A 14,045-nucleotide genomic window follows, 5' to 3' on the forward strand; every position below is an offset into this window, starting at 1 on the left:
AATAATCTAAAATATGAATGATAGATAAAACTAACCAATGAGATTTACATATATCCAATGATATCATGATTTGATACAATTTATTATTTTGAGTAAAAAGTTATAAATGAAGTATTATTAACAATTAAAAAAATTAACCAAATTATACACTATTTATTATAAAAAAACACAATTAATTTTTCAGAAAAGCTTTCAAACTCCACACCTTCGACATATAAATTTTTTTTTTTCAAAATTTAAGTACTATAAAATTCTTAAAATTTAAATATAATATAATTACAATTTTTTTTAAAAAAATGGTCATTAAATAATAAACTAAAAATAAGAATAAGAAAAACTAAAGAATTAGATAATGAAATATACCAATTATTTAACCTTCCCGAAAAATATATATATACCATTTATGAGAGATAATTGTGTCATCTCCTTTTTTTTTCTTTTTCTTTTTTCTTTGTTGTTAAAAAAAAGAAGGTGATGTGTCAAATTCTAATATAATTTCTCTAAAAACTAAAACATTCATAGGTTCTCTAAAGAAAAAATATTATAAAAGTTTACACTTAAATTATAACTAGTATCAAGTCATTTTTTTAATATAAACATATCTCATTTGTTTATGATTCAAATACCCTTTATTTTGTAACAAAAAAAGAAAAAGAAAAAAAAAGAATATATTTAACTTTTAGAAAATTTTAATGTTTATAATTTTTTTTCAAAATTATCATTATATTTTATTAATTTTTAGAGGAATTAAATTCAATTAGATGGGGCACCTGCAAATTTGACATCAAAAGAAAAAATAAATTCATACTTCAGCATTCTTTTTTGGTCAGCGGCATTAAGTATAAATTTTACAAACTCAAAAGACTTTTCTCGATACACAAAATGACAGTAGTTATTGCGCTGAAAAAAGATACAATTGGGACTCCTTTTGGCCATAAAGAGTAGAGGTCAGAGTACCATTACTCATTAAAATATAAATTTATAAGACAAGGATGTCATTTTAATTATTACTTCACTTTCTGGATGGTGTGTGTGTATATATATAAAAACACCTAAATTATTTTCTTTTATTTTTTCTTTTCTCCCCTCACACCATCTACATGCAAGGGTGGATGTAGGAATGGGTTTTTTTTTTTTTTTTACTATACTAATTTTAGCCTAGCCTAAATTTTTTATTTATCAATAGTATTAGCCCACCCAATCAAGCTCAAGGCAACTCGGTAAATGTTTGGGATTGATTATCTATTACTGAAAAACACTTCTATTCTAAAATACTGAGATACAATGTGTTTGGTGAAAAAAAAAAAAAAAAAAAAAAAAAAAAATTGTAGAAAATTGCGTTAAGGTAGAGGTTCATGTTTTTAGGTAATTAATTTTCTTTTAGACAATCTAATCCCTTTATATTTTTTATAAATACAATTGTATCCCTTCTACAAACAAATAGCAAACAATATGGACTCTAACTCTCCAGTCTTTCAATCTCTGTTTATTTTGGGACTTTGAATTATATAATTGTTAGATGTTTAATTTTTAATAAATTATGATTTGTAATTTGTTTTTAAAATAACTATAATATATTTATACTATTATCTTGAATAACAAGAATAAGATTATTAATTATGGTTAAAGTGTTTAGTTTTATTTTATGAAATGTTATCTATATTGCTAAATATTATATTATTAAATTTCATTATTAAATAGTATGAACAAATTTACTTATTTTATTACTAGAAGATCTCAAATCAAATTCAAATTGATCACCATTAAAGTATGTTTAACTAATTTATATTTTAGTACTCAATACAAATTATACATCATAAACAAAATATGTGATATTTAAAATAAAAAAAAAAAAAAACCTAATACAAGTTGATCTTTATAAATTATTGAACTCAATGATATTATAAAAATTTTATAATATTTAATATTAAGGAATTAGTATATATTTAGTGTAAAGGTAATATAATAAAACAAGATTATTATCAAACAATATTATTAAACAATATTATTATCAAATAAATTTAAAAATACTTTAAGTATAAAAAATGTTTTACACAATGTGTCACTAAACATAATTAACTTATAATAACTCTACTATTCAAAATCTTAAATCAAAAATCCTAAACGGGTTGTCGTCATACAAAAACTAAAGACCCAAGCCTAGCCTAGGACCGGCCCTGACCCAAGGCGACAAAGGGGCAAAATTTATTGGATGGGCCACCAGACCTAAAAAAAAACTATTTTTAGGGCAAATCATTTCAGCCTCCCCAATCGCCTCCGTCTCTATTCTCTCGTTCTCAACTCTGAACTTGCCCTAAGCGCCTAAGGTCGAGCGCTTCCCCGTGAGGGAAGGGGTGGGGTGGCGTGGTATTCGACGAGAGAGGTTAATCGTGGCGCACGTTAGTGCGATAGGCAAATTAACAATATGGGACTCTCCATGACCGCTTTGCTGCTCTGATTTGCAGCCAAAGCGAGGGGATTGCCCCCACACTTTTCTTTATCTCTCTCCTCTATAACTTCCGAAAAAAAAAACTCTGAACTTGCACTCTCTCTCTCTCTCTGCAACTGGAAACTACAAAATCTACAAGAATCAGAAGTTCAAAACCCATATATTTCAGTTTATCTATCTGTCTGAAAGAATCAAAATTTCAAAACCTATTACCTATATCAAAACCCATATCGGCATATCATTTCAGGTTGTTCCAAAAATCAAAACCCATATCTTTCAGTTTCCTCCAGTTCGGGTTCGCCGTTCGCAAGCTTCAGCCGCTGTCTCTCAACTCTCAAGCTTGCCCCCCTCTCTCTCTACAACTGCTAACTTGTATGTATGGGTTTTGTTTTAATTTTCTTTCTACAACTGTAATTCTTTTATTTTTGTGAAACTTTACCACTTAACTTTTTATGACCAAATTACTCTAATTACGTCTTTCTTTCTTTACTTCCTGGTTGTAGGTATATATATACGTATATATAATTAACCTTTTAAATTATATGTAACCTTTATTCTTTCTTACTATTTTTTCCCTCTCCTCACTATCACCTATATTCCATATTCCATATTGCATGAACAATATATATATATATGAATAGATTATTTTCTTTCCTTTTTCTTTGTTTACATATGGTTAAATAGTTATGGTAAACTTCATTCTTTCTTACTATTTTTTACTCTCCTCACTATCGCCTATATTCCATATTCCATGAACAATTTAGATATATATATATGAATAGATTATTTTCTTTCCTTTTTCTTTGTTTACATATGGTTAAATAGTTATGGAAAACTTCATTCTTTCTTACTATTTTTTACTCTCCTCACTATCACCTATATTCCATATTCCATGAACAATTTAGATATATATATATGAATAGATTATTTTCTTTCCTTTTTCTTTGTTTACTTATGGTTAAATATTAAACCATCCTTATCTCTTTCTCAGTGTTTACAAATTAACTAAAATTCAAATTCTTCAATTTTATTCAACTAAAACTCGATCCCAAAATATTATTTCGATTAAAACTTAAAAGGACAAAAACCTAATAAAGAATCGATGAAGATGAATATATATATATATATATATATATATATATAAGACATTGAAAGAAAGAAAAAGAAAAATAATGAAGGTTAGCTATATATGGATGTATATATATGTATGTAAACTGCAAGGAAAGAAGGAAAGACTTCACAATTTAAAAGGGTAAAATTAAATATGAGGTCACCAATTGGCACCTTCAAAATAAAATTAAATATTTAATTTTATTTTATTTTTTTAATTTTATGATTTCATATCACTAACGCAGGGCCGAACAATTGAACTCATGTGCTAGGCCCAATGTGTCCCATACGTCCGAATGCATGCCTGATCCCCTATGGAGGAGCATTTGACCCCTGTTTTGGATCGTTGTAAACCGAATCAGCCTCAGTGGCATATTTCTTGTACCAACCAGGTAAGTCGCAGGAGCAATCAGCAGGTATTACTTTTTCTGCACGTTTCTGGCAATGATGTATTAGGGTTTATAGGGTTTTGCAGGGTCTTGTGAAATTTGTTCTCTCCTTTTTGTTGATTAGACCAATCAGTACTTATCTTCTATGATTATTTTTTGAAAATAAGTATCAACATGTTTGTTTTGGGCTTCTTTTTGAATTTCCTATTCGATTGAGAAAATTCAGAAGGTAGCTAAGTTAGGATTTTCATTCTGTTCCTCTCTCTTTATACGCATGTGTGTGTGTATATATATATATAATTGTATTAATGTTATATTACTTCTTCTGTTGCAAGGTGAGTGCTTCTGTTTTCTATCTCTTAATTCTTCTTTCAGAGTGCTCGATTTATGAACATGAGCATAAGTTGCATATTTCTGTCAACATACACCCACATTGTTTTATATTTGTTTGTTCATTTGTAGATTATAATATGATACAAATTGTCTTACAGTTGCAAAATAAATTACTGTGAAATATTTACAGCGATAGGAAAACACCCGAGAGATGGATTGACTGCGGATATGTGTGATTCTTCAGTAACTTAGAAAAATAATGATGAGAATCTTATTATTTGTTGTATTGTGAAATTGATATATCTTTGTTTTCCTTAATGAGGTTATCTATCCAGATTTCAGAAGTTTCTATTTGCGTGTATTGCAGGTGTTATGTGTGTGCATTTGTATATAGACATATATTATAATGGAATTGGATTTATTTCTTCATTTTGTAGATTAGGATTTGATATAAATTGTCTTTTGATAGAAGTAAAACTATTTGGCATTAATATTGATATGTGGAGGGTTCTTCAGCTACCCAAATAGGATCATTAAATGTTGCTCTTTGGTGATAAAATGAGACTCACGGCTTGTCTTTTGAACTTTTAATATCTGATCCTAATCATCTGTTCGTGACATCACAATTTTCTAGAAATTGACAACAAAAGATACAAAAACAATGGTGTTAGAAGTTGTAATCCCACTCAAGGAGAAGCAAAAGTTAGAGATGAAATATGGTGTTCATATTCACATGGATGCTCTGATGCTTGCTTGTGATATTGTTGTGAGATACTCTGATGGTTAGTTGGCTCCCAATTATGACTTGTTCTTCCTAGCATTATTGTTGTCGTTGTTAACCTTTTTTTTCCTTATAAAGTCCTTCGTGTTTAGCTTTGTTGTCCAACAAAGCAGAAGCAAATGGCTGCAGCCAAAAGGTGATGGTGCTTCTGCAAAACAAGGCAGTCGAGCTGCTGCATGGCGCCTGTGCTAGAATGAGACATGATCTTGATGTAAATATGGAAGAGAATCGGTTGGATGAAGCTGAATACTTTCTTTATCGCACTCTTCTTGAGTTAAATGAAACCCAAAGAGAAAAGGATTTGGGCAGTCAAAGTTGGATTCCTCGTGTAAGTGCTTGATGCTTTTTCTTTTGAATTTTTTCTCTTATTCTTTACGACTTGTGCTGCTTATAGGTGAATCATTAATTTATGTGGTTTGGGTGTTTCTGGTTGGCATTGCTCCAGGTAGAAGAAGAATATATTGGTTTTAGGGATTTCTGGGATGGATTTGTGGAAAAGTGGAAGCCTCTACTGATGCAGCAGGGATCAGCAGAAAGAGCTCGAGAAAATTTCATCATGGAACAGTTGCGATCAGGGCTGATATCATATTTGCAGGAGGTGGAAGTTGCTTAGAAGAGGTTTCAATATTCTTCGGTGGTTCCAGACCTAAGTGACGATTTATCTTCCCTTGTTAATTCAACTTGCAAACGCGTCAAGGAAAATGCAACTGTTAAACCATATACTGTTGCAGAGGTGACTATATTTATCTATCCTTTCTTATTATTAGGCCATCATAAGCTATCAAAGGCTTTATTTTCCTTGGCTTCTACATTTTCTGACATATTTAAGCAGTGAAACTGATGATTTTTCTGAGGTTTGTATGTAGGTGGCGAGCCTCATGATCAGCTTCCCTGCTTCATGGCTCCTTAATTCTTCAGAGCCGCCACTGCAGGGTATTGGACAGAGATTGCGGAAGAGGTTTGGCGGACAAGATCATGTTATTGATGCAGTCACCAATGCCTTGTTGAGCTGTCAGCCTCATGAAGCGGGCATCGCCCTATTGGATCATTTCTCTTCTTCGGTGGTGCTCCTTATGGCAGGCCAGAGTTTATTGAAGCTCTCACTGAAGAGCTGTTCGACAGCAAAGACCTGCTGGTAAGGTTTGAGATGTCAGATTACAGCGATTCACACTGTTCTCAGTGTGATTCATCCTTCCTCGATGTTCGCACCAGGTAACTAAAATTCAAGTCTGTTATATATATTTATATATGCATATTAATATTATGGTGCTTACTTTCTTTTTCCTTGCTAAATATATTGCTCCAATTCTGAATTTTTTCTCAGAGACTACAACCATGAAGAACATGGTATCAGGGGAGAACTCATAAAGGCTGTTAAGAGCAGGCCCTTTGGTGTCTTTTATTTGAAAATGTTGAGAAGGCCAATAATTATGCCATTGAAATTCTGCTTGACATATTGAGGCATGGTAGACTGACAGACACTAAGGGTGGCAAAGTTGACTTTACCAATGTGTTGGTTATCATGACTTCAGATGTTGTAATGAATAATGTACCCTTATGGTGTTGCCATTGTTTAGAGAAGGATCAATATCGCCCCATGAAGAGTAGGTTGAAACATTATTATGACCTTCCAAGCGACCATATGTGCGGGTTCCTCCATGCCTATTTAGAGGTAAGGTATTGTTGGAATAAAGAGATATATTATTTGTGTTTCTGTGGGCATATCTAGCAGTCTGGATCACTTCTCTCTTGCTATCTCTCTCCTCTCTCTTTTTTATCTAGTGTATTTTATTTTTTATTTTTTTGTTTTGATTGTCTCTACACTACATGTTTCACAGGCAGATAAGTGGTTTAAAAGTGAGTTGCTTGAAGAATTGGATGATGTTGTAGTTTTTAATGGACTTTCCGAGCTGCATTGTCATGTTATTGCTAGGTTGCAGTTGAGGGAATTAACTGAAGCCATGAGACCAAGAAGGCTTATTGTGTACCCATCTGAAGCTGCATTGTGAAGTATTACCAGGAGGTCCTTTTGCCGTACAGTGAGTGGTTTTTTGGTTTCTTTTGTTTTTATATTTTTATGCTACTTATGAATGATGATTTTAATGATTAATTGTAAGATATAGAGTGCATGAAAGTGAGCCACATCATCCTCTGTCTAGCTAGCGAATCTTGCAGATTACCTGCATTGGCTCTTTAAATTAGTCGGCTTTGGCTCACTAATCGTCAGAGTTGGGGCGTCTCTTGGATCAATCGTGTGAGTGGCTATAAAGTAATTGCTACATTGGGTGAATTTTCACTTGGCATATGGTTTTAAATTTACCTTATTATTTTTGGGTTCTTCCTGAAGGTTTTTACTGTGTGAGCCCCTTAGGATGACCTTTTACCTTTTGGCAACGTGTAGCTTAAGGTTATTCATTGCATCGCTGATGTTCAACTTGTTACAGGGTGCTCTTCCACGTCATAGTAATAGGATAGATTTTACAGCTCCTAGGTCATCATGTGACTTGCATGTTTAGGCCATTGTCTTTGCTTGCATTCTTGAAATTGTTATTACCTCCATAATCACAAAAGAATGTCTTGATTTAATCATTCTAAACAAGCCGACATCAGTAGGCTGTATTTAGAAAATTTATAGCTATGTAAGTGAATCCATGTTTTTTTTCCTCTTAATATTCAATTTGAAATTTCATTATAACCCTATTTAGAAGTTTAGAAGGTTCACTATTAGTTATTGAAAAAAAAAAAAAAAAACAAAGGTTTAAAAGGTGCACTATCATTTTGGGCAGTCCAATAAGGTGATGAGTATTTATATACTGCTGAACTACTAGCAAGATGACAATCTAGGAAAGTGACCACTAGGACTGGAAAGTAAGAATAAGTAGATAAACTTAGATCTTCTAGCTACTAAGTGTTCTAATGGCTACCTCTATTTTGCCATTTTCATCTCCCCTTTATCCTTCCTCTCTTTTATAAATTATTAATCTTGTAGGAGAATCGACTAACTTGTTGCAGTTGAGGGTATAATCATCTTCTTTTTTCCTGAGTTGAACCTCACACATCCACTTTGTGCCTAAGGGTATAGTCAACTATTTCATTGTAAATAAACTTAGCCATGGTGAAACAACCCAAATTTTAATCAGTTGTGATTTTTTTCAGTCTTTGATGATTTATGAATAATTTTAATGCTATCCCTTGGTTGAGTCTGAGGGCAACCACTTTATGCAAATACGGTAAAAAGATAGGGTTATTCCTAGTTTGTCTTGCCTAGCATACTCAACAAATGGGTTATGATTCAATGATCTTCCATACATTTTTCTTGTACTTTTTAAATATTTCTGTATTTTATCAGGTTTGTTGAAAAAAGGAATTAGTTTTAAGAAATCTAATTTGTTTCAGCTTATCTTTTCAATTAATCTTGGGTTAAGTGCACTAAACCTTCCTGAACTTTCTTCTTTCTCTCAAAAAAATCCCCTGAACTATCGGAAATATACTTGACCTATTAAACTATTCTATTTGTTGCAAAATGTTAGTTGGCCGTCCAAAATGTAACACCCAAGAAAGGCACGTGATACACGTGACTAGGCAAAAGTTTTAAAAGACAAAAATAACCTTATGAGCGTTAATTGAATATTATATAGAAATAAATGTATGTATAAGTTCCTCTCTTCCATTTACCTCCTTGTATCTGCCGCCCTCTCTCTCCAACCACTTCGTCCATGGCTACCACCTCCACTGCCCGTCCCTCACAACCACCTCCACCATCCACAGCTGCCACCACCCAATCTCTCCAATCCTTCTCCCTCTCTTTTTAATTTTTCTTTTTGACCTCCAACTCCGGCGATGACAATAACGATGAAGAGATGAAAAATCATTCAACAGACACTTGCTTTTGTTGCAGAGGTTGGTGTTTGGAGGGGAATTGATTGAAAGAATAGCATAAATTTCTGGAGCAGTTCTGATTGGGTTGGTTTGTTGATCTGCAACAACAGATTTTCGGGACTTTTGCGACTGAATTTGTAGCTTGTTATTGGGTCTTGCGGCTAGAATTTGGGGTCTTGTGATTGGGTTGCCGACAATTGCGATCCATCGTTGGAGAGCTTGCATCGGAGAGATGACAGAATAATGTTTTGGGTTGATCAAGAAACAAAAGAGACTTTCTTTTTTTTGGGATCATGCTTATGACTCTTTGATTTTGAAGGAAAATTGGGATTGAAGGGTTAGAAAACAGAGACAGGGGTGTTGTTTGTCTTGATGAAAACTTTTTGATTGGTGGTGTTAAGGCGTGAAGGATGCTAAAGATTTTCTCTTTCTATATTCTCTGGTCTCTGTTGTCAGTTGATATTCCTGATAAATGAATAAACCCTATATCACTGCTGTTGCTTGTAATTTTACAATTTTTTCTCCTCTTCAGTTTCTTGTCGAAATTGGAGGTGGATCGAAAAAAGAGAGATGGATTGTAGAGAGGAAGAGGTGGTGATGGCCTCCACGGGCGGTGGAGGTGGTTGTTTGGGGAAGAAGAAAATTTGTATATATATATATGAACAATGTTATTTTAATATTTTTAAAATAATAATTGAGTTGTCATCCTTTTATTGGAGGGGAATTTCTTCTTTTGTCCGCGTAATTAAAATTATTGATTAGGATAGGATGACTTGCCAAATTTTCATTGGTTGTATAGATTACAAGGCCACATCAACTACTAAAGTTGGATATCACATGAAACTATGTAGTTTAATTAATGGGCAAAATGGTAGTTTCATTTTTTAGTTAACGGTTGTTTGACTATGTGGGGTTAATTGCAACCTAAGAAGCACGGACACGGATATGACACGGACACGGCGACACGGCAAATCCAAAAAAATTAGGACACAAACACGGCAGGGACACGGCGAATAGTGTGTGTGTGTGTGTGTGTATATATATATATATATATGATATAGTACTTTAAAAATTACTGAGTATTGCTATTTTTCATCAACCTCACAATGAAAAAAAAAAAACACAAATCATAACTCATAACTAATAAACTATAAAAGAACAATGTTGCAGAGTTATAAAACCAAATAAAAAACAAGACATTAGAATAATAACTAGTATCATTTAATTATCATTGTAACTTTACTCCAAATACAAAAGCATAGATATAAAGGACTATTAACATTCATGACTGTTTAACATTCAGGACTTTACTGTTAGCACTTAACATTCACAAAAACCTAAAGGCTAGTCCCCAAAAAAGATACAAAAATAAGTCAGTGTACTATCATCTATTCCCATCCATCATTTGACCTAGGACTTTTACCATTTACAATACCAAAAGGGTAGTACAAAACAAAAAACAGAACATATTATCATTAAAAAAAAAAAAAAAATTCCAGACACGCGTGTCGGACACACCCCCCCGGAGTGTCGGACGCATGTCCGTGCTGTGTCCGAAAATCAAAAAAAAATTTCCAGACACGCGTGTCGAACACACCCCCCTGGCGTGTAGGACGCGTGTCCGCAGAGTGTTCGTGCCGTGTCCAAAAATTAAAAATTCCAGACACGATTTTTAGTATCCGACACGTGTCGGGGCGTGTCCAACACATGTCGGACACGGATTCTTCGCCCATTTTGGCGTATCCATGCTTCCTAGATTGCAAAATTCTTATAGTTCAGAGGGTATTTTTTTGTTCAAGGGGGTTTCTTGCAAATAGTTGAGGAGGGGGGTGGGGGGTTGGGTTTAATGCACTTAACCCATTAATCTTTGGGTAGACTGTAAAACCTCCCCGGGGGGTGGGGGGTTGGGTTTAATGCACTTAACCAATTAATCTTTGGGTAGATTGTAAAACCTCCACCCCCCCCCCCCCCCCCCCCCCCCCGGTCTCTTGAATTTTCACTTCTTTACATATTACCCCTGTGCTAATGTTTTTGCAAGAAACCATCTTGAACTTTACAAAAACCTCTGGGGGCAACTTTTGCAAGTTTGGGGTGTTCTTTATTCTACAGGGGGCAATTTTAAAAGTCTGAAAGTTCAGTGGTCTTTTTGCAGTTTACCCTTATTATCATTCATTTTTCTTGGCCTACACAATTTTGAATACTAAAAATCGCCCTACCCTGTAATGCCATGCAAACTGCAAAGTCAATCGTATGACCGTTCTGACTATTAAGGGTTTCTTTTATAAAACTATCATTTAGCAGTTTCACTTGCTTATAGATATTTATGTGTGTATATATATACACAGGCACGTAGAGAGGGTATGAAGATGTGGCTAAAGGAGAATGTGGTCCCTGTGGTGTTTAATATGCTTTCAGAGAACAAGACAAGTGATGGTATTACCACCATTTACATTGATTCCCTAGTTGGAACAGATAAACTATCTTACAGAATGGAGAAAAGTCCAGTGAATTTTTTCATTTTCATGCACTTCAAAGAATCTTTGAATGAGCTGAGAATGATATACAAGAAAGAGAAAGAACGCACCTGCAAGATGTACACTTTAGAAAGAAAGTATTTTGAATTGATATCTAGGGATTCTGATGAAGATTTGGTTCATGTCGTGGAGGTGGTTCAAGATTTGGTTGATACAGTGGATGATATTGTAGCAAATACAGATGTCAACTTTACGTGCAAAAACTATAGACCGGTATTTCATTTGCTCATCTTCATCCATCCTCATGTTCTATTATAGTTTCTCAAGTAAAAAAGATTTTTAAATTTTGGATTTGATTAATTTTTAATATCATTTGTCTTTCTCATTTTCTTTTATAGACATCAGTGAACTTCTTAAATCAGGAGGCAGAGGTTAGGCAGCGGGAGTTGGCGTCTGAGAGGGCTAGGAATGAGGTGGATGGTCTTCAAAAAGTACTGTACAGTAATCTTGAAGGGGTCTATCAAGCAGTTGATGTTGTGGCAGAGGCTTTATTGAGGACCATTCATGGACCTCATGATACGCTCCATTATCCTGCCAAGTCATTTCTAATATTAGGTCTTACAAGTGCTGGTAAGGCAGATCTTCTAAAAGGTCTTGCTGAGCTTTGTGCAGCCAATGGGGGGACATCTGTGATTCAAATCAATGCGGAAGAACACCAAGAATCTGACTCATTGTTGCAGCTTATGGATGGAGCACTCTGGTATTTGTGATGCAAGATGCTAATATATGCTTCTCAATAAGTTTTTAATCATGTATTTGTTGGAATTGCCATCTTCAATGTATGATGGCCCATTGCTTTGTGATATTCAGGCATGACAGCCATGAGCAACATGGTTTGGGGCTTCAAGAAGCTGTTATGGTGAAACAAGGCTGCATTATCATTATTGATCAGATTGAAAAGGCTAATATGTCTGTATTCAGCACCATACTTTCAATGCTTGACCACAGTACTGTGGAAGACAGTCAAGGAAGAAAGATTGATTTCAGGGGCACTGTTGTAGCCACTATGTCAGATTTGGGAAACAGACAAATTTTATCACGCCTTGCTGGACATGCTTATGGTGGTAGTGTTCCGAGAGGCAGCATCAAACAGGTGACTAATTGGAAATTGCAATTTAAATCGTTTCTGCTATTTTGTCTTTGCATTTCCTTAATGCTCTGTTGCATAAGTTGGTTTAGCTCCTTTAGTTCTTTTGTTTTGGGCTTCTGTTTGTTTGGCTGATTTCAGCCCACTAGCCTAGGCCTTGTTTCTTTATTTGAGAGCTTCTGTACAGTTCCTTTTCTGTTTGTAATCCTTACCCTTGCACCGAAAAAGAAAGAAGCTATTATCTTTTCTCCTTTTTAATTTAATTTTATTTGATCAAGGAGATTGAATCTGATTTTGCCTTTTAAATTATTTTAAGTTAACCCTTCGGTCAGTGTTGGATTGGTTGTGGTTATTTCACAGGACGGAATGCGTTTCAGAACTGAGTTGCTGAATCGGGTAGATGAGATTCTCATATTTAATCCCTTTGTTAAGAAACAACTCGAAGAATTTTCGAGGTTATCAATGAGGGTTGGGCGTCATCTGGAGGGAGAACACTGTGCATTTTTTGAAGCATTTTCGTGTCTGTTCCAATACACTACTCGTTCAGTAAGTATTCATGTCAATAACCATTTTTTGGACATCTTATATTATTTGAAGGATTCTGAAATTTTCTACCCTTGCCATTATAGTTTTCTAAGAAGTGGCCATGGACCGCACGGTTTGCAGTGTCCCATCTCTCAAAGGAGCTCCTTGGTAAATGCCGCAATGTTGTCTCGGTTAACAGACGCGAGCTTTTATCCCATCAACAAATTCAAAGGAGCGCATTGGTAAATGCAGTAGTGTTTGTTTTGGTGAACAGATGCGGGCTTTTATCCTCTTTCGGTGATGATCAAGTCTGCATGCAACCACCGAAAGAGGATAAACTTAGAAGTTTGTGGTACTGAGAAAATGCTTCTCTATGGTGGTTTTATTTTAGTTCGTCGAGTGTGTGTGTAGTGGATTTCTTTTCAGGAAATTGGTGTCATTAAAGTTTGATAAACAGTCATGATCTTATAAAACCCAACTAACCTTTGTCAATTTAACAATTACCATATGTGAGATAAGTGATAAACAATCTAGCTATAATAGTAATTACTTGTGGACAATAGCGGCAGTTGGAGAAATTACACAGTAGTTAGGCAGTTGTGAATTGTGACATATAGAGGCAGAGAATGAGAGTTGTGACTTGTGAGATGTTGATGGTTATATGTGCCAAGGTTATGAACGTATCATGTCACCGTTTTGTTTGGATTTTCGTTGTGTTTGGATTTAGTTGTAGCGGGAGTATTTCCACAAGTCATTATGTGACATGTTAATGACTATTAGATGATGGTTTCAAAATGCTATTTGCAACATTTTTGTGTATCATATAGAGGGTTTTTTTTTTAAAAATGTCAAGCATTAGAGAACTATTTGCATAAAAATTCTATCACAAGAAAAACAATTCCTGAGAATTTAGTAACAATTAAAGTATTTAAAACAAGCACATATTACAAAATGAAAT

General features: G+C 34.2%; 1 protein-coding gene across 7 annotated transcripts; it reads left to right on the forward strand.

The window, feature by feature from the left end:
* Positions 1-2,257: 2,257 nt before the first annotated feature.
* LOC132267033 (chaperone protein ClpB1-like) lies at positions 2,258-13,837 on the forward strand. 7 transcript variants are annotated; one of them, XM_059768104.1, is made up of 13 exons: positions 2,258-2,821; positions 3,805-5,063; positions 5,155-5,390; positions 5,508-5,795; positions 5,929-6,274; positions 6,387-6,734; positions 6,901-7,101; positions 7,180-7,316; positions 11,287-11,688; positions 11,814-12,175; positions 12,286-12,568; positions 12,923-13,108; positions 13,192-13,837. In XM_059768104.1, the coding sequence occupies exons 9-13, from the start codon at positions 11,302-11,304 to the stop codon at positions 13,444-13,446; spliced, it is 1,473 nt and encodes a 490-aa protein (XP_059624087.1). In that variant the 5' UTR covers positions 2,258-2,821; positions 3,805-5,063; positions 5,155-5,390; positions 5,508-5,795; positions 5,929-6,274; positions 6,387-6,734; positions 6,901-7,101; positions 7,180-7,316; positions 11,287-11,301; the 3' UTR covers positions 13,447-13,837. The 7 variants fall into 7 exon arrangements, with proteins under 7 accessions (XP_059624087.1, XP_059624083.1, XP_059624050.1 ...); XM_059768100.1 differs by having other exon boundaries at positions 7,186-7,316; XM_059768067.1 differs by lacking the exon at positions 7,180-7,316 and having other exon boundaries at positions 3,805-3,951; positions 4,916-5,063.
* Positions 13,838-14,045: the final 208 nt, after the last annotated feature.

Source organism: Cornus florida, unplaced genomic scaffold (genome assembly GCF_030987335.1).
Source record: "Cornus florida cultivar Cherokee Brave unplaced genomic scaffold, ASM3098733v1 CherokeeBrave_3.0.0_Hap2_Chr01, whole genome shotgun sequence".
Classification (NCBI taxonomy): domain Eukaryota; kingdom Viridiplantae; phylum Streptophyta; class Magnoliopsida; order Cornales; family Cornaceae; genus Cornus; species Cornus florida.